Raw genomic sequence first — 18028 nt, 5'->3', positions numbered from 1 at the left:
TTATTGAGTAAACAACTGAGTGTCTGTTGTTTAGAGAGCAGTGGACGAGGGAGTGAGGACATTACAAGTCAGACTTTTTGAAGAGATTCCTGATGTTGTTAACGTTTAACATCAAAATGTAACAGACAAGTGGCAAAAAATGTACCAGATTAATCATAAATATACTGTAACTATATTACTAACAGCCTCTATAGTGGTGAAAACAAGTCCAGGCTGCTAACAAGAATGTATAGTTGACTTTTTATCTCTTTTACATCCTGCAGTGGGTTTATTTATGGGTCTTACAGAAGACAGTGGAGGTTTTGGGTCTTCTCATTAGTCCATATGTTCTAAGTAAGTACTCAGCAAAAACTTGAGTTTTTCCTCATAAACGGATCAAATTTCCTCGAAACAAAGCTCGAACTTTCTGCTTTCAGTCATTTGATTTTACACATCAGATCAAACCTCTACAAGAAAAAACACACACACACACCAGTCTCGTCTTGTGTTAGTAGTCGCAGTGTGTGACGCCTCGGCTTCGTTTCAGTCAGATCAGTGATGTCAGCGACGTCTTCTGTAAGAGGCAACAAAGAGCTTTGCTGTAAAGTTTCTATTTTTTACACTTTAAAGTCTGATTTGTGTTATTTTTGGCCTGTTGTCTGCATTAGTGTGTGTGTGTGTGTGTGTGTGTGTGTGTGTGTGTGTGTGTCATAGATGCAGGTTGTCTGGACTCAACAACATGAACTAAAGAACTGTGGTTGAGTTGATCTGTTCCTGTTATTAAATGATGCATCACCTTATTAATTAATTGATCAGTTGATGGACAGTTTTGATTATTTTCATTAACTATTCAAGTTTAAAATTCTAAACTTTTGCAGGTTCCAGTTTCTTAAATGTGAAGATTTTCCTGCTTTTCTGTTTTATATCATTATAAACTGAATATCTTAAAAATAATGAACATTAACAGATAATGAAAACAGTTGTTAGTTATTTGCAGCCTTAAAATATTCAGGTGAAATAACAAAATGCAAAAATTACAATAATTATTCAGGTTTCTTAAGTACTAAAGGTTCATTTAGGTTTTTACAGGAGAATAACTTTTATAAACTAGATTCCTCAGATTTTAAACTTGCTGAATAGTTAATTTCAGAACTGTTTCTCTTTTCCTGAAGGGTTTGGGGAATGAAAATGGTTTCTGCAGAAGGGAAAATATGAGGATAGAAACCACTTCAACACAAAAAACCCAAGTCATATATCCCACAAATCAGCTCTGTGGATGACAAGTGTGTATTATATTACAGTAGAAGAGGCTGCATACGTTTACAGCTGAGATGTGAAGATTTAACCTGGTTTCACAAATAAATTCTTTATTATTATTATTATTATTATTATGAAGTCGTTGCTCCCTAAAGACAATATGTAACATGTAGAAAATAACTTCTCCAGTGCTCTATAAATCAAGATGAAATATATCAAAATGATTCGTCAATGATTCGCTTGATAACTCATTTTGATGATGGACGATCTTCCTCTCTGCGTCTCCTCCCTCAGGCTCAGCTGGAGGCCCAGAAGGCCACGCAGGACTTCCAGAGAGCCACCGAGGTTCTCCGGGCGGCGAAGGAGACCATCTCCCTGGCCGAGCAGAGGCTCCTGGAGGAGGACAACCGGCAGTTCGACTCCGCCTGGCAGGAGATGCTGAACCACGCGACCCAGCGGGTGAGGAGGGGGGAGAGGGCGGTTTCTGGTTAAAAACCAGTCTGTTAGGTGTCGTATTTAGCTGATATTCTTATATTCAGTAGATTGAAAATACCACAGATGAACACTTAGAGGCGGACAGATGACATAATGATGATGTTGAGTTCTGATTGGCTGTTGCAGGTGATGGAGGCGGAGCACACAAAGACGAGAAGCGAACTGCTGCATAAGGAGACGGCGGCCAAATACACAGCGGCGATCGGCCGCATGAAGCAGCTGGAGAAGAAACTCAAACGCACCATCAACAAGTCCAAGTAAGAGCTTAGAATAACCGAGCCAATCAGAGCTCTCCGCTGCTGGGATTGATAACGCTGACGTCATCTTCCTGTGTCAGAGCCGGAAAAAATAACAACAGAAAAAAGGCAACAAGCGTAGATGAGACTGACGCCGTAGAGGTTGTTGTCAGTCGACTTCCAGAAACTCTGACATCAACGTGTTTCTTCCAGTTTAAGGCCCACCTGGGACTTTAACTGGTCCCAGCAGCTGCCACCACATCCTGTATCGACTGAAAATGACATCACTACTGATTTGTTAAAGTAACATGAACACAACGTAATAATAACAATTCAGTCTGATTATCTGACTGTTATTTCACTTTGAAATATCTTAACTGAAGTGCTTTTGTGCTCATTTAATCATCACATGTAGGAAGTAGGAAGTGTATTTTGATAATTGACTAATTGTCATTTTTGAAGATAAAATTGTCCAGCTGTGGCCTGTGAGACATTTTTCACTATATTCTGACATCAACCGTTTACCAAACAACTGATCGATTAATCAAAAAAATAATCAGCAAATTAATCGATAATTAACCCTTTCATGCATAGTGGTCACTACAGTGGACAGTATATATACACGGGGGTTTTAATGGTGTAGTTGCACATCAGCCAACACAGTGGACTCTAGTGTGTCGTCCCAGACGCTGCCATCTATTGGCCAGCCTTTGTAAGTGCAACACAAATTACTCAAAACCAAGATGGCCGCCTGTCGACCGGAAACGCTCAGCAGCTCAGGAATATCTTGCCAATCCTTCTATAGTAACAGACCCTTGCAGGTAAATAAAAATTTGTAACATCAAGTAACAACTAACGAGTAATACAATTGTTAAAATTTCCAAGTATTGATTTTATGTTTGGAGAAAATGACAATTAATCATCTGTCCACTAAGTGGGACAAACTCCTTGAAAAATGCGTGTTTAAAGAAATGTATATAATATAAGTTTAAATATTTTTTTCATGCCTAAAGAGGAATAAAAACACTTGACCTGACTCATAATTCATTCATGAAAGGGTTAAATAATCATTAGTTGCAGCTATAAAAGAGTCAAAGTCAGACTTTTATTCTAATTAGCAAATTTGATGCTTTTGGCATCTAATCAACAAACGAGGTAACATATTGAATAGAAACTAGTGTTTAGTGTCAAGTGGTTCATTAGTTTCATACATTTCTAATTACAGTGACTGTTAGCCTTGCTAGCTTGCTGGCTAACTGTGTAGCTAATGATGCCCCAAAGTCCCAAAAAGCCCCAAAAAACCAAACACAGTTGAAGTGAACTGAATAGATTATAAAGATCTCTGAGTTTAACACACGTTATGTGTTTTCACAGTATTTGGAAACAAATTAACATGATTAATTGAATCTACAGTCAAATCATAGCAGTAGTGTGTTTTCCGTTAGCATTAGCTTCCGTCCTGGTTTTATATTTAGACATTAATTGTGTTCTTTGTCAGATGATGCAGCTGAGTCAGATCTCACTGTGAACAGACTCTGAAGCAGCCTCACCCAGCCTGGGTGACGTTAGCTGCAGACGGAGATCAGCAGTGATGTCATCTGTTGTTGCCCTCAAGTCTCCTTTACAGACACTTGAGGGATTGATTGTTAGACACTTAAGATCCAGAATCTTCTCTCTTCTGTCTCTCCAGCAATCACCAGAAACAGAAATGTGTCTTCTACCAGACAAAAAAACTGTCCAGACAAGTGAAACTGTTTGAGCGCCAGATGTTTTGGTCTTTGGAATTCATCAGACCACATCGCGGGTTTAACAGCTGGATTTTTATTCAGATTGCGTCAGGTCAGGGTTTTTTTTTTTCAAAGCAGCGTGATCAGATTGCACTTCTCTATTCAACTGAACGACTCTCTGAAGACTGAAACTTGGTCATGACCACATCTGTTTATTTTAAATAGTCAGGTGTTAAAGGGGAAGTCACGAGTTGATGCCCGTCTGCGATATCACAAGTTTATAAGAATGATATGACTGCTGTGCTGCACCTCAGAAACTTTGAAATGAAATAGAGATGCATAAAAATTCCAGGATGCAAAATTCCCCCTCATTATGTTTTTAATCTCAGTATCTCTGTAGACGTCTGAGCTCATTTCTTACACATTTTTTTTTTTATAAATTTCTGATGTATTTTTGCTCTGAACTTCTCACCTGTCATTCAACCATTTTATGGGTTTTCTGTTGAACTCTGGAGTTTTTATAGATACTGATACTTTAGTGAAACCATGGTGGCAGCTGCTGCTAATGCTAACGACCAAGTTCTTAACTGTATTCCAAATAAATCAGAAATGTGAAATATATCAGGTCTGTTGTCCTAAAGACAACTGTAAGAGCTTTCAGTGCCTGACTGAGAGAAGCAGAATTGGCATTTATTGGCATTTATTTATAAGAAAATGTCACAGTTTTACTCACAGTTCAGAGTAAATGTAGCTCAGAAAATGCTTCCAGTTATAAAAAATGTGGGAGAAAAAGCTGAATGAGCTGCTAGAATCTCACTGAGTAAGTTAAAAAAGAAGTTAAATGTTTTCACTGCAAATTGTATTTTAAAATCCAACCTTTTCATGGATTTTGTGTTTTTTTTCTCATTTCTTACTTCACTGAAAAATAAAAACTGAGACTGACTGTAGAAAAGAGAGAATATAAGGCATAAAAACACTCTGCACACAGATGGAAGCTGAGATGATGTCATCTTTAATGCATTTCTCTCTCCTTTCTTCATTTTTATGCTGTCTGGACCTTCGGAACTCTTTTCCCTGTAGAGTAAAACTATGTTTGGAGCTCAGGGGGGTTTTGTTTCTGGACTTAACCTTCAACTAAACTTTAGTTCAAGTACTGAGAAGTTACATAAGACCCTCCCTCAATTCCCACGTCTATACCTCATCGTTTCAGAGCCTGCGGACGAATCGTCAGCCTCCTTCTGTTACTGATGCTTTCCAGAGGCGGGAAACGCGTCTTTGGCCGAGAACAGTAAACGTGAAGACGACAGTGATACACGAACAGTTTGAGTTACGATGTTGTGAAGCAGCTCTGTAGTTATTAAGAAGCCCGAAAAAGTATTTAAATGAAAACTGAGTTTTCTATTAGTTGTATGTTTCCTTGTATATTAATGCAGAACAGAACTATTTCCATTAATGGTTAACGGCTTGTCTAAAAAGGGTCATAAAATAGTGGAAAATACCCGTTATTATAATTTCTTAAAGGTCATGGTGACATTTTTAAATGTCGTGTTTTGTCCAAAATCCAAAGATATTCAGTTTACTGTCACATATGATGCAGAAAAACCTCCAATCTTCACATTGGAGAAGCTGCAACCAGCAAATATTTGACTCCTTTGCTTAAAAAAAATGACTAAAACGATTATTTGATTATCAAACTAGTTTAAAAATGGACACATTTTCTGTTGATCGACTAATCGTTGCAGCTCTTAAAGACTGTGGACTACTGAACAGAGTTACATATATTATTCCTTAAAAATTCATTTCCTAACGTTCTTCCAGTTGTGTTCACTTCTATTTTCCGAGCTTACTGTCACATATGATGCAGAAAAAACCCTCTAATCTTCACATTTGAGAAGCTGCAACCAGTAAATATTTGGCTCAATTGTTCAATTATCAAATAAGTTTAAGAATAAACTAATTTTCTGTCGATTGAATAATCGTTTGCAGCTCTAAAAGACTGCGGACTACTGAACAGAAATCGATATATTATCCCTTAAAAATTCATTTCCTGGCGTTCTTCCCGTTGTTTTCACTTCTATTTTCTGAGCTTCTCTGTTAGAAGTCAGAAATCAAATCTCGATGGAATAAAAAGGTAAATGTGAGACTCTGAAACCTTCCACTGCACACCTACACAGCAGCACGTGTGAAGGATCAATGCTAGACTGTTCTATTATCACAGTGAGGTAAAAATAGCAGCCTATAAATAAATATACAGTACGACGACTCCACATGAATCACAACGTTCATGAGGAATGAAACTATTTTGTTATATCGTCTGTATCAAATGTTTCAGCTGCTTCCTCGTTCTGCTCATGAAACGGTGACATAATCTTATGAGGGGAAAATAAAGTATAAGTAACTTTTATAACCTTCGGCGGGTGAATTTTTCCGGCTGCACTTCACTTCCTGCTCTTGTAATCAGAAGCGACGTCTTCAGTGTATCGATTTTTCTCTCAGGATCCGGACTAACTGAGCCGTCAGCTGCCGCCTTGCTGTGTGTTGCCTCAGCAGGGGTGTTAATCCGTTCTGCATCATCCAGCATCACCCCCCCCCTCCCTCCTTTATCTCCCTCCCTCCTCCACCCCCCCCCCAGCCCCAGGTTACCATGGTGATGATGTGGGTACTGCTCTTTTTCTGGGTTATTCTGTATTTTTCCCCTCTGATCTAATCTTTTCCCTCTCTCTCCCTCTCTCTCTCTCTCTCTCCTCTGTCTCTCCTGACCTCTCCTCCCCTCGCAGGCCGTACTTTGAGATGAAGGCCAAGTACTATCTGCAGCTGGAGGTACGTGATTTAATCATTTACTTCCTTGCTGATCCCCTGTAAAGGTTATGAGGATGCTGTTCTAAACACCTTTCACCAAACACTCCAGACGTTTAGACTATTGACTCTCCGTTTCAGGGCTGCGGTGTTGATTTTCTCCTCACGTGCTGTAGATAACCGTGTGCCAGCTGTGATATTGTTATAAACAAAGAGCAACATATCAGTCTGGCAACACAGTGTTTAACAATAACATGCACGTTATCTAATTAGCACTAGTTAATAAGTAGCAGAGAAATTGCTTTGATTGCGGCTGCTTTCACTTTCATACGGACTTGAAAGGAACGCTGCACTGAAAATCTTTTTTTTGAGTATAAAACACTCAAAGGCGGCTTTGAAAAGTTAGAATTTTGCTCCTTCGCAGAGGACTGTAGCTGCAGGCTGGTTGGATTCACTGCAGTTATAAGAGTCACTATATCAAAATATCTACAGAGGCTTCTGTTGATCCATTTATTCAGTAGGTTTCAGATTTTTGGCCCCTTTTTTTAGGCGCTAAAATTGCATTTTCACATTAAGGTTTTGAGGTGAAATGGAAGAAAAGCATCACCAATAAAAATTGTGTGTTTGGTCTCATTCAGTCTGTATTTTAAGCGTTTTTATTCAGAAGCTAAAAATATGTTAGGAGGGAATGGAAATTCATATAAATAGCCGGATTTATCACCACAGACTGCTGAGAAAACTGCACCTGGGAGGAAAAAAAGCAGGTGTAAAATCTGCAGCTCTGTTTTACCAGAAAACACAAAGAGGAAGAGAGACTAAAGCAAAGAGAGACTAAAGCAAAGAGAGACTAACACAAAGAGAGACAGACACAAATTCAAATATGCAAAAGATGCATGAGGAAGTGACTTCACCAGAGCTCTGGTAAAGTAAATCTGTAGTCTTAATAAATACCTGCTAAAATGACAAATTGCAGTGACGTAAAGTGATTAAAAGTAGGGTCAAAGCAACAATTGTTTGTAACACTGTAATATAACTACATGGATCAACAGTGGAGAAGTGGATTAAGCTGCAGTCGCCAGTCGTCCGAGCTCACTACAGCATGAAGGAGCAAACTACAGACTGCAGATGTTGAATGTTTGATGCACAAAACACTGTTTTTTTTGTGGAGTTTTCCCTTAATGTGGGGCCAAACTTGATGGTTTGGTTTGGATGGAAAGTTACAAGAAAAACCTGAATAAATGAGTAGAGGAACATCATGAATGCAGATGTTTCCATACAGGACACGAGGGTCTTACTGAGTGGTTCGATGAGTAAATCAAAGGTCACCAGATCACGAGACAAACAAACCACCATCATCAAAACACCAAATGAAGGAAGATGATCTGGAAGACTGTTGTTCATCTCTCCTGTGGACTTAAAACAGTCTTTGAGAATCTTGTAGCAGACCAACATGGTTTTTAGTGATGTCGTTGTCCATCCGTCATGATGACCCGCCTCTCTCTCTTTTCTTTCCTCCAGAACCTGAAGAAGAATGTGGACGAGCGACAGGCCAAACTGTCTCAGGCTAAAGGCGAGTACAAGACGGCTCTCAGGAACCTGGAGATGATCTCCGACGAGATCCACGAGCGACGCCGCAGCTCCGCCATGGGCCCGCGGGGGCGAGGCGTGGGCGCCGAGGGCGACAGCGTCTCCGGGGACGATATCTCCAGCTTTAAGATGGAGTCTGACGGGATTTCCAGTAAGTACAGGAACTGCTGTTACTCCTCGTCCTTCGTTCTACATAAACCGCTCTATTTATGGCAAATATTGACATGAACCGCTGTAAGCTGCTCGCTCTTCAGCATGACTCAGACAGTTGTCCTGACGAGATAAAAGGCCAATTAGTAAAGGTCAAACCGTCTCATGTTGTCACTCCGCTGTTGACCTCCACAGCAGCTGCTCACCTGGTGACTGTAAATGTCAGCTGTAATGAGATTTAGTCACCGTTCGGTTGTCATTTAGCCTCCATCGGTGTTAAATCAGGGCAGTAACTTTTAGAATAGAAATAGAGAGAAAGAAACAGATTTCATGCCTCCGTGATAATGAAAAGATAAACTCTTGTAAAGCTGCTTTTCCACCTGGAGTCACTTGTGAAGTGGAGACTCTTAAGGAGCGATGCTGACGTTATTATCTCACAGAGCGAGCTCTTGTGTGTTTTCTATGAATTCCTGGTTGTGATTCTTGGAAAGTCTGATAAGGTTAAAAGTGTTTCAGAGAAAAACAGGAACAGCGGATTCAGAGGATTGTTGACAGAAACAGTTCAAGTTGATATGAGTTTAAGAGTCTGTCTGACGGGCTCGCAGTCACACATGAACATGTGAAATATCGCATTCATTATCCTAAACTTTACCCTCAAACAGCCCTTTGAAGATGAAAGAACCAGAAAATAAAATATGTCCTCACTTCTCAAGCCTAAAATATGCTGTTTATTCAATTACTGTTTAAATGATCACAAAAAAGCCTTCACCTCTGCTGTGTAAAGAGTATAACAAATATATACACACAGTTTTCTACAGACATGAACGCACCACGACTGATTTCATAATATCCTCAGTCACTAATGTGAATTAGCAGCTGCACATGTTCAGCTAATTAACATACCAGTCACTGTGTGCATGAAGATGTTTCTAATTAACAGTTCAGGCTGTTAACTGACTGACTTCTGCTGTCCAGGAATTAACCAGCAGTATATTAAAGGGTCAGTTCACCCAAAATATAAAAGACATCTTGGGGGCTGAAAGAGGAGCTAGAAAAGATGTGGGGAGTGAAGGCAACAGTGGTGCTAGTGGTAATCGGAGCACTGGGGGCTGTAACCCACAAACTGGGAGAGTGGCTCCAGCAGATTCCAGGTACAACATCTGAGGTCTCTGTCCAGAAGAGATACCCTCAAACTCCCAGAACTCTGGTAGAGGACTTGAGCTTGAGGAAGACACACCACCACTCCCCATGGGAGGATTTTTTTTCTTGTATATAATCATAAATATATCTTTGGTTTTATATGTCTATGTTTTAAGGCATTTGTTCCTTCAGCACCACCTGAGCTGCTGCCCTTTTGGCCCTTCTGCTGCTTCAGGAGACCCCTGGACCAGCCAAACCCGAAAGTCCTCCTTCAACACTTGTGTCCACTAGCGTGTTCTCGGGTTGCTGCCCAGACAGGCAACAATGACCTTCCAGTCATAACTCTGATAAGAAATATTCCCTATAGAAAAACTGTTGTCATTTGAGTGAACTGACCCTTTAAATTTAAACGCATTGCTTCAGTTGTTTGTCAGTAAACAGTCCAGATCGGTGGCAGAATATGGCAGAAACAAGCTGAAGGTTATAAGTCTGCGAAATGGAAATCTACCCGCTGCATCCTATCGGCCTTGACTATGGAATAAATAGGGTGGCGTTACCATGGTAACCGCAGAGCAGTAGAGGTGTCCAATTCAAGGCAGACGGCGTGATTATAAGTTAAAAGATAAACCCGTTAAAAAAAAAAAAAAAAGAAGAGAGAGAATGAATGCAGCTGCAGCGAGCGCTGACGGTGCTTTTGTGTTCTCTGATTTATGTCTGGGAAAATGAAACACCTCCGCTGACAGTTTAGAGTCGTCTCAGTTCTATTTATATCGCTGTTTACTCACACTCTTTTTTTTTTTTTCTCTCCTCCACATCTTCACCTCCTTCATCTCTCCTTTTTCTCTTCTCACCACTTTCATCCTCCCTTCCTCACCTCTCCTCCTCCTCTAATCCATTTCCATCCTTCTTTCCCCTCTGTCTGTCTCGTTCCCTCCTTCATCACTTCATCCTCATCATCTTGCTCCCTTTGTCTCCTTTTATACTCCTCTTCCTCCCTCCTCTCTCCCTCCCCCCTGCAGTGACGTCCGTGTGTTTCGAAGACGAGGCGTGTGGCGGCGGCGGCAGCATCATGTCGGAGGAAGACTCGGAGACTCACTCCACCTGCAGCCTGGGTTCGTCTCCCAGCAGCCCTCAGGAGCTCCTGTCGCCCTGCCCCTTCGCCAGCTCTTCTTCCTCCTCCTCCTCCTCCTGCACATCCTCGTCCTCCGCCTCTCCGTCGCCCACTCCCTCCTCCTCCTCGTCCTCCCCGGCTCCTCTGTCCAGACCCTGCAGTCTGGACCTCCCCAGCACCGTGTCGCTGTCCGACTTCGGCCTCATCTCGCCGGTGCTCGGGCCTCGCAGCGAGTGCAGCGGAGCGTCGTCGCCTGAATGCGACCTGGAGAGAGGTGAGAGATGGGGAAAATCTTGGTGTATCAGATTCTGTGTTTCAGCATAATAAATCCAGATGAAGATTTATGAATAATAATAAAACACAGACACAAAAACATAGATGCATTTATCAGCTGGATGTTGGGGGATTAGTAATTTTTAGTGTAGTTGCAGAAATGTTCTTATGCCTGGATTTTCGTACATTTTATAAATTAAGATCCAGTTTAGATGCAATTTTTCCTCAAACCAAATGATGATTATAACAAAGAAATTGTCCCTAAAAAGAACTCAACAATAAAATAAACACAGTTGCCTTTGTTTTGCCCCTCTAGTGTTGAATTCAGCCTCCAACAGCACATGTAGTCGTGAATATTTAACCACTAAAAACTTAGTTAATTCAAACAGTAAAACACAGAAGAACCTGAACAACCATAAATCGGCCTCTCAGACGTATTTTCTGATATTTGCTCATCACTGACGACCGATAAGTAACAAGAAATTACAGCACAGAAATGCCCAAAGATATGTTTTCCACCAGAGAGCACTGATAAGTTTATTTTCAACTGTAAAATATCTTATTATACACTTACATATCTTGGTCAAAAATTTCCACTGCTACGCTGACGACACTCAGCTCTATCTCAGTACCCCCCCAGTCTCTAATCAACTGCCTACAGGAAATAAAATCTGTAAAGCATCCTTCGGTGTTTTGAAAGGCGCTATATAAATCTAATTTATTATTATTATTATTATTATTATTAAAACTCTTAAATAACTAAATCGGGTAATCAAGAATGTTAGTTTATATTTGTTAATATCATAAATTTCATATTGGTCAATATATCCTAAAGCCTCTCAAATATTGATATTGCTGTTGGCCTAGTAGCAGTCGGGCTTTAATAGAAAGTAATTGCATATGTAGTTAACTGGTGTGTTTGTACAGATTGATAACAGCTAAAACAAAGATGAAATAAACAAAATATAAAACAAACTTGTAGGAAAACTGACTTGGTTGGTGCACGAATCTAACTGCACATGAAAGCCTCCATCAGCAGTAAAATAGGTCTGTTTGTGTGCGGCACGTGCCGTTACACGGGGGCAGAGAAGAAGAAAACAGGGGAAGTGAGATGGATGATGTTTGTGAATCTATTCTGGGTAAGACGTACGATGTCCTGCTCTACCTGCTCGGCTCGCACCCGCTCCGCTGCAGGAGCCTATTAGTCAAAGTGACAGCGAGCCGAGTGCTTCACCTGCACAGACAAACACATCTGCAGATCCTCCATGATAGAGGAAATGAGTTCACTACACCTCAGTCAGTCTTAATAAATAACTAGCTGTGTTTGTGTGTGTCCAACTGTTATTCACATGAATGAGATTTGGGCCAATACGGTATTTCTATGATGTGTTTTCCTTTGCTGGTGTTGTTTCACTTTTAGGGAAGAACATTATTTTACTTTTTCAAAAGCTAGATCAGTGTTTCTAAATAATTTCACTGGTTGTTGAACATGTGTGGGCGCAGCAGCTGCCACTATCAATGAAGATCTGGGCACATCTGCTAAAAACTAAGTTGAGATTATGTCTAAACTTAGTTTTTAGCAGATTTAGATTTGAGCAGGATTTTAAAAATTCTTGATAATGAGCCTTTAAGGCAAGACAAGTTTATTTGTACAGCACATTTCAACAACAAGGCAATTCAAAGTGCTTTACATAGAGCATAAAAGGCATTAAAACAGAATATAAAAGCAACACAAGTAAAAAGACATATAAAAACAATTAAAAAGTGTTAAATTTGGAAATAAAAAAGAAGCTAAAAAGGGAATAAGACGGATAAAACAAGATAATAAAAGTAACAGTGCAGTGTAAAATATTAACCCTTAATGTGGTTTAATGAAAGACAAACAAAAAAAACACATAACTAGCAAATATATTTGGTAACCATTCTTTAAACTTAGCTATTAAAAAGTTGTGACCAAGATATAAACTCAGTGGGACATTTTACATTTAAAAAAACATCCTTGTTGCTGTATAATTATGGGTGATGTTTTACCTAAATTAACTCAAACATAGCTTTGGCATTTCTGTACTTGCAAGTGAAAGTTTTTAGACGTGTAGGTTGTATTAAATACTCATTTAAATGTTGTTGAAACAGCAGTTATATGTTATGCAGATGTCTAACAACATGCAACCAACATTAGCTTAGTTTTCATCTTGACATCTTGCATCGATGCTTAGTGGGATTTTTTTTTTTATCCTCCGAGGAATTCAAAATGTTTCTCCACCCATTAGAGCTTAAAAACCTTCCTCTTGTATAATTTATGGCCGTCACGCTCATGAAAAAAAGCAGCATTACTTATTGACTGACCTTCTCCTGTGCTGCAGGTGAACGGGCGGAAGGTGCAGAGGGGGATTTGGACAACGCTCCCACCGCCGCCACCAACAACAACATCAGCTCCACATCCAGCACCAAGAAGAGCTTCAGCCTGGAGGCACGCTTCAGCTTTCTGAACCTGCGACGCCCGCGCGCCGCCAGCGCCAAAAACACGGACAACTGTTCCCAGAAGGCCGAGGCCGGGCAGAGCGGCGTGGTCTTGGTCAAAGGAGTCTGAAGAATTTAGATTTTGACTCTGCCTCGACTCGTTCTGACCTAAATTCTCTGATAAACTATTATGAGCTGTTTATAAGCTACCTGCCACAACTGCACTCCATTTCCAAACTCCATGGTCAAAGACAGACTTTGAATGTCTTAGTCGGTGTATGTAAAGTTTCCTGTACATCTTGGCAGCGTTGTTACCCCCCCATTTCCCTTTTATGAAGGACTTTGCACCTTTGGACTCTCGAGCCTGAGAAATAAAGAGCACTGTTATGTTGAAAATGTGTTGGTGAAGGGTGAAAACGCTTCTGTCACAAAAGCAAACGTACACTAGCTGCCTGCGTACGACCTTTTGACTTGGGGAACATCTTAAAACTGTTGTATCCTTATTGATTAAATAACTGGTATAACTGTTGTTGAAATTGAGAATTTATTACTGTTTCAATGGCACTTGGCATGCTTTAAACCATGCAGAGGTGATTTGTGTTTAGTTCAACAGGTAAAGGAATTTAAGTCACATGTGGAGATGTTCAATAAATAACTGGTCTCTTAACCTCCTGCTATACGCTCCTGTATTTGATATGTGACTTCTGTTTTCTTGATGATTGCTCTCTACTAGAAAGGCATACATTTAAAAAAAAAAAACAAAGTTGCTGATATTTAAGCACAAAATGTCTTCTCAATACAAGGAAAGTCACATTGCAGGTAAACGCTGCATGTCGTTGCTTAAAACAATATTTAAACAGTAACTTATACCAAGCTGAAACAGTGTTTCACTGCCCTTTCTGGTTTAAGATGATGCAACTTTTGAAAGAAGAAATAACAGAATTTTCCTTTTACAAAATAAAGTCAAACACACCTTTGCACAATTCAATACACTGCTTTTGCTGCCACTGCCTCACCATGTCTGGTATGAACAGTAGCTAATGGTAGCAAATTCTGGCTAAAGTTAGCAAAGTTAGCAGTTAGATGCTCTGTAGCTGACTTTAGTACACTGACTCTATCACACTTTATGCCACTGTTGCATGTTTTAGCTTGTCACAGGTAAACATTTCAATGGTTTTATCACAAAATTTGAAGAGGAAGTAACAAAACAGGGAATTTGAAGCTCCGTTAACCTGTAATTTCCACTTGTGGCCACTTGTGACCACCGTTCAGCTTACAGTTTTGAGTTTGTCGCACCTTTTAACCACACCCAACAGTGATGTCACAGTGTACTGACACACCCCTGGAGTACACTCGTACATCACTGGAGGTCATCAAAAGATTTTCAGCTGCTGTTAAGTTGCTCTTTAAGTTCTGATGGTAAAATTTAGGTAATTAAAATGTTTTCCTCATTGGAACACATTTTAAAAAAAAAAATGTTTCAGGAGGTTAAACTGGAATTGTAGTTCTTATGTACTGTTGATTGTATTATTGTTAATATAATATTTTTATATGTAATATTTTGCTTTTCTGACGTGGTTTGACTGATTTCCTAAATACATGTACATCAGTTCATCACAGGTACGATTATTATTATTAGGTAGCATTATGCAGCAAATTAACAGTTTTTCTGGCAGTTTATATCTACAGAAAATCTGCTCATATGAAAACATTATTTTGGCAACTAATGTTGTGTAACTGGTCCTCTGTCTTGTTACACTCATAATGGTCTGGGAAAATTCAAAAACAAGATATGGCTGGAAAAGGGCAGAGAAACAATGGATACAGAAACAACCCAAAAATTCTGAGTAAAAATAACATCTAATGGGTTTGATTTAATTATTTAATTTTTTTGGCTTGTAAAGGTTTCCATCTGTTCTGTGTTTATAATAATAATTACCCTTAAATGTATCACTCACAGCTCCATGTTTCAACTCTAGATCTAGCTGTACAACTGCAGAGGGTGGTGGCTCACAAACTGAGAACTGTGGTGTTAAACTAGATGATTGAGGATTTAATTTTTCCACTATACACTCCAATTTCTAATTTATCAGTGCTGCTTTTATGTGGCGTCTGAGAAATGAGCCTTCGCCCTCTCCTGGTCATGGTGTGTCCCTCAGGGCTCCGCACTGGAGTCCCTATCATTTCCCACAAACCCCATCTATGTAAGCACCAGCAGCTTATGTTGAAAAACGAAGCAATATGAGGACATCTATGCTAAATATTCTCACAGTAAAAACAGGAATTTTTGAACATAAAAAAAGAGAACATTGAATGAATTTGGAGAAAAAAGCATACTGTTTTTGAAACCAATGGTGGATTATGTTGTTAAAGAATTTTACAGGCTGACAGAATGATTCATAACATTGAGGACAGTTTTGTGTTGAATGTTTGAGACGTTGTCACAATAGTTTGACTTCTCATAACTTTTACAATTTTCCCTGTGCAGATGCCATGTGAGTGAAGTATCAGGCTATGTAACTGGTTCCTTCAGCCCCCTTTAGCGTTAGCATTAGCATACCTTAAATGAAATCCAGATTTACTGCCAGTGCTAGCCTGAGTTTATTTCATTGAGAGGTTTAGTGATGAATACTGTCAGCCAAAGGATTGTTTTTCAAATGTTTATCTGCAGTTTACAACCAATAAGGGTAATTTAATAATTAGTGCACTCACGTTGGAAATAATTTCCTCACTTGTGCCCTCAAAAATATTTAATTTGTTCCTTCAGATTTAAGGATAAAGCTGGTGATATTTATTTTTGTATTCAACAAATCCCATGAAAAGACCCAAAACCAACAATACATCAGTCTCTCCAACCTTACCGAACCAATACTCTGACTTCTCTCCCCGGTTGGTGGCATTCAGCCCCATTCATTCCTACTGAAGATGTAATTTTTTAAAAATGTGTCACAAAATAATGGTTTCATTTTTTAAAAATGTTGTTGAGAACTACTTTTAGCGGTGGATTAATACACATTTGGAACTCCAGTGAATTGTGATTTTCAGACAATATCCTTATCCTTTCACAGTGTTGCATTATCCTTTTCTTTCCTTTTGTTCTTTTCCTCCTCGACTTGGTTTAATTACAGTTTTATTTTCATCTCAGACTGAGATACATGTAGATAAACTCAGCATGTTTTTGGTTGTTACTGTGAACACAATATTGTGTTAAAATTCAGATTCAAGGTTATAGATCAGTGACCTACCCTCCACAAGAGAGAAGCCGGGGGGTAAATTAAGTAATTTGAGAGCATAATTTAATAATTTTTGGACATGAATTATCATAAAACTCTTCGCCCAAACACCTGCCAAGTAGAGAAGTGCTTGGCTATGAGAAAAAAAACAGAAGGGTAAGATTTTACAAATGGTAAACATCTGCGTCATCACCGTTGTAATGCTTTTAAGAAATGTAAGTAAGGAAGGTGGTAAATATGTGCTGGCCTTTTTCCTACTGTTATCTTAAATGTGAATTATGTGTGTGAACGAAATGTGATATCTGTATATTTCTGTACATCTGTGTCACTTTTTCATGTGGAATTAAGGATATAAAAACATGACCAGCCTCCTCTCTTCTTGTAGCTGTACTGTATGTGTGCAGAGGGTGTCCAGTCCTCTGCATCGTCTCTCAGCAGCTTATGTGCCTGTTTTTCAGATAAAGAATAAAATAAAAGGATGTTCACTTCATTGTCATCCTGGTTCATTTGAAGTTCACTGGTCCAGCTTGAACTGGACGTCCTTTATCCTCATAGACTCGGTCATGATTTTGATTTTTAACCTCCAGTGTGACACAGAAGGGCAGCACACACACTCTAATAAACAGTTAAGTTTCCTAAAAGTAACTGCATGATGGTTTGCTCAGTGATTTGGGTAAGTAAAAGGGTTATTAAGCAATTTGACTTCAATCAACAAACAGTTGGAATTTCATTAACATCAACCAGCATCTGGCACATCTTAAGAGAAGCTGTAAAAAAATCCAAATTATCACATTACAAGACCACATACAACCTCCTGCTGCTGGAAATACTTACCAGAACATCAAATATGGATTCATCCACCGCTGAAAATAGCCCCTTACAAATGCTCTATTTCCTCCTTTTTGAGTTATGTTAGCTAAACATCACAGAGCCCAGCTGTTTTAGTAAACTACTGAGCCTTTTTTTTTTTTTTTTAAAAAAAACATATCTAAATTAGGAATTATTTAGGAAAGCTAAACCAGACATGAAAAGGGTCACAGATCTGAGTAAAGGTTATATTCAACATTACATGTACTGGAGTTTAACCCTAAACTCTTGGTTCTGTGTAGAAACTGGTGAGCTGAGATTCACAGCTGGTACCAAGTCAACCTGATCAGACAAGCGAATATGTATTAAATTCAAAGGGCTGCAGTTGTGCTGCATTTACAAGGCAAACTAATAACTTTATTTGCATAGCACCTTTAATACAAAAAAACATCCTCTCAACTTTAAATTCATTTGCAATTAAGGAAAAATATGAGATTTCCATCACACGAAGCATGTGATTAAATACGCCTTGCCATAGAAGCAAGTAATTATGTTTCCAAAGTTATTAAAGTATATTTCAGTCTCACAGTTATTGTCTTGCAGAGACAACGTGGTTATTAAAAAAAACTTTATGAGCTTAATTTCCAAGTTGTCACCGTGGCAACATGACGTGATGTGACAGTGGCTGCATGTTGTTTCTTACACACGTGCTTCTAACAGCTCAGTCGACTCTAATTCGCTTACATAACCATTTCTTTCTTCTTTTTTTTTCCCATG

The 18028-nt window shown here is 39.3% G+C and overlaps 1 protein-coding gene across 1 annotated transcript in view; it reads left to right on the top strand.

Moving 5' to 3' along the window:
- The window catches only part of sh3bp5b (SH3-domain binding protein 5b (BTK-associated)), a 48170-nt gene extending 34292 nt beyond the window's left edge, over window positions 1–13878 (top strand). Inside the window, exons 4-9 of the mRNA XM_067600486.1 lie at window positions 1531–1695; window positions 1858–1988; window positions 6472–6514; window positions 8009–8228; window positions 10387–10752; window positions 13115–13878. Coding sequence (XP_067456587.1) covers window positions 1531–1695; window positions 1858–1988; window positions 6472–6514; window positions 8009–8228; window positions 10387–10752; window positions 13115–13341 — 1152 coding nt within the window. The 3' untranslated portion in view covers window positions 13342–13878. The remainder of the gene's footprint in view (window positions 1–1530; window positions 1696–1857; window positions 1989–6471; window positions 6515–8008; window positions 8229–10386; window positions 10753–13114) is intronic.
- Window positions 13879–18028: the final 4150 nt, after the last annotated feature.

Source organism: Thunnus thynnus, chromosome 10 (genome assembly GCF_963924715.1).
Source record: "Thunnus thynnus chromosome 10, fThuThy2.1, whole genome shotgun sequence".
Classification (NCBI taxonomy): domain Eukaryota; kingdom Metazoa; phylum Chordata; class Actinopteri; order Scombriformes; family Scombridae; genus Thunnus; species Thunnus thynnus.
Note: the sequence above shows the minus strand (reverse complement) of the source record. Positions and strands in the feature narration are given on the sequence as shown.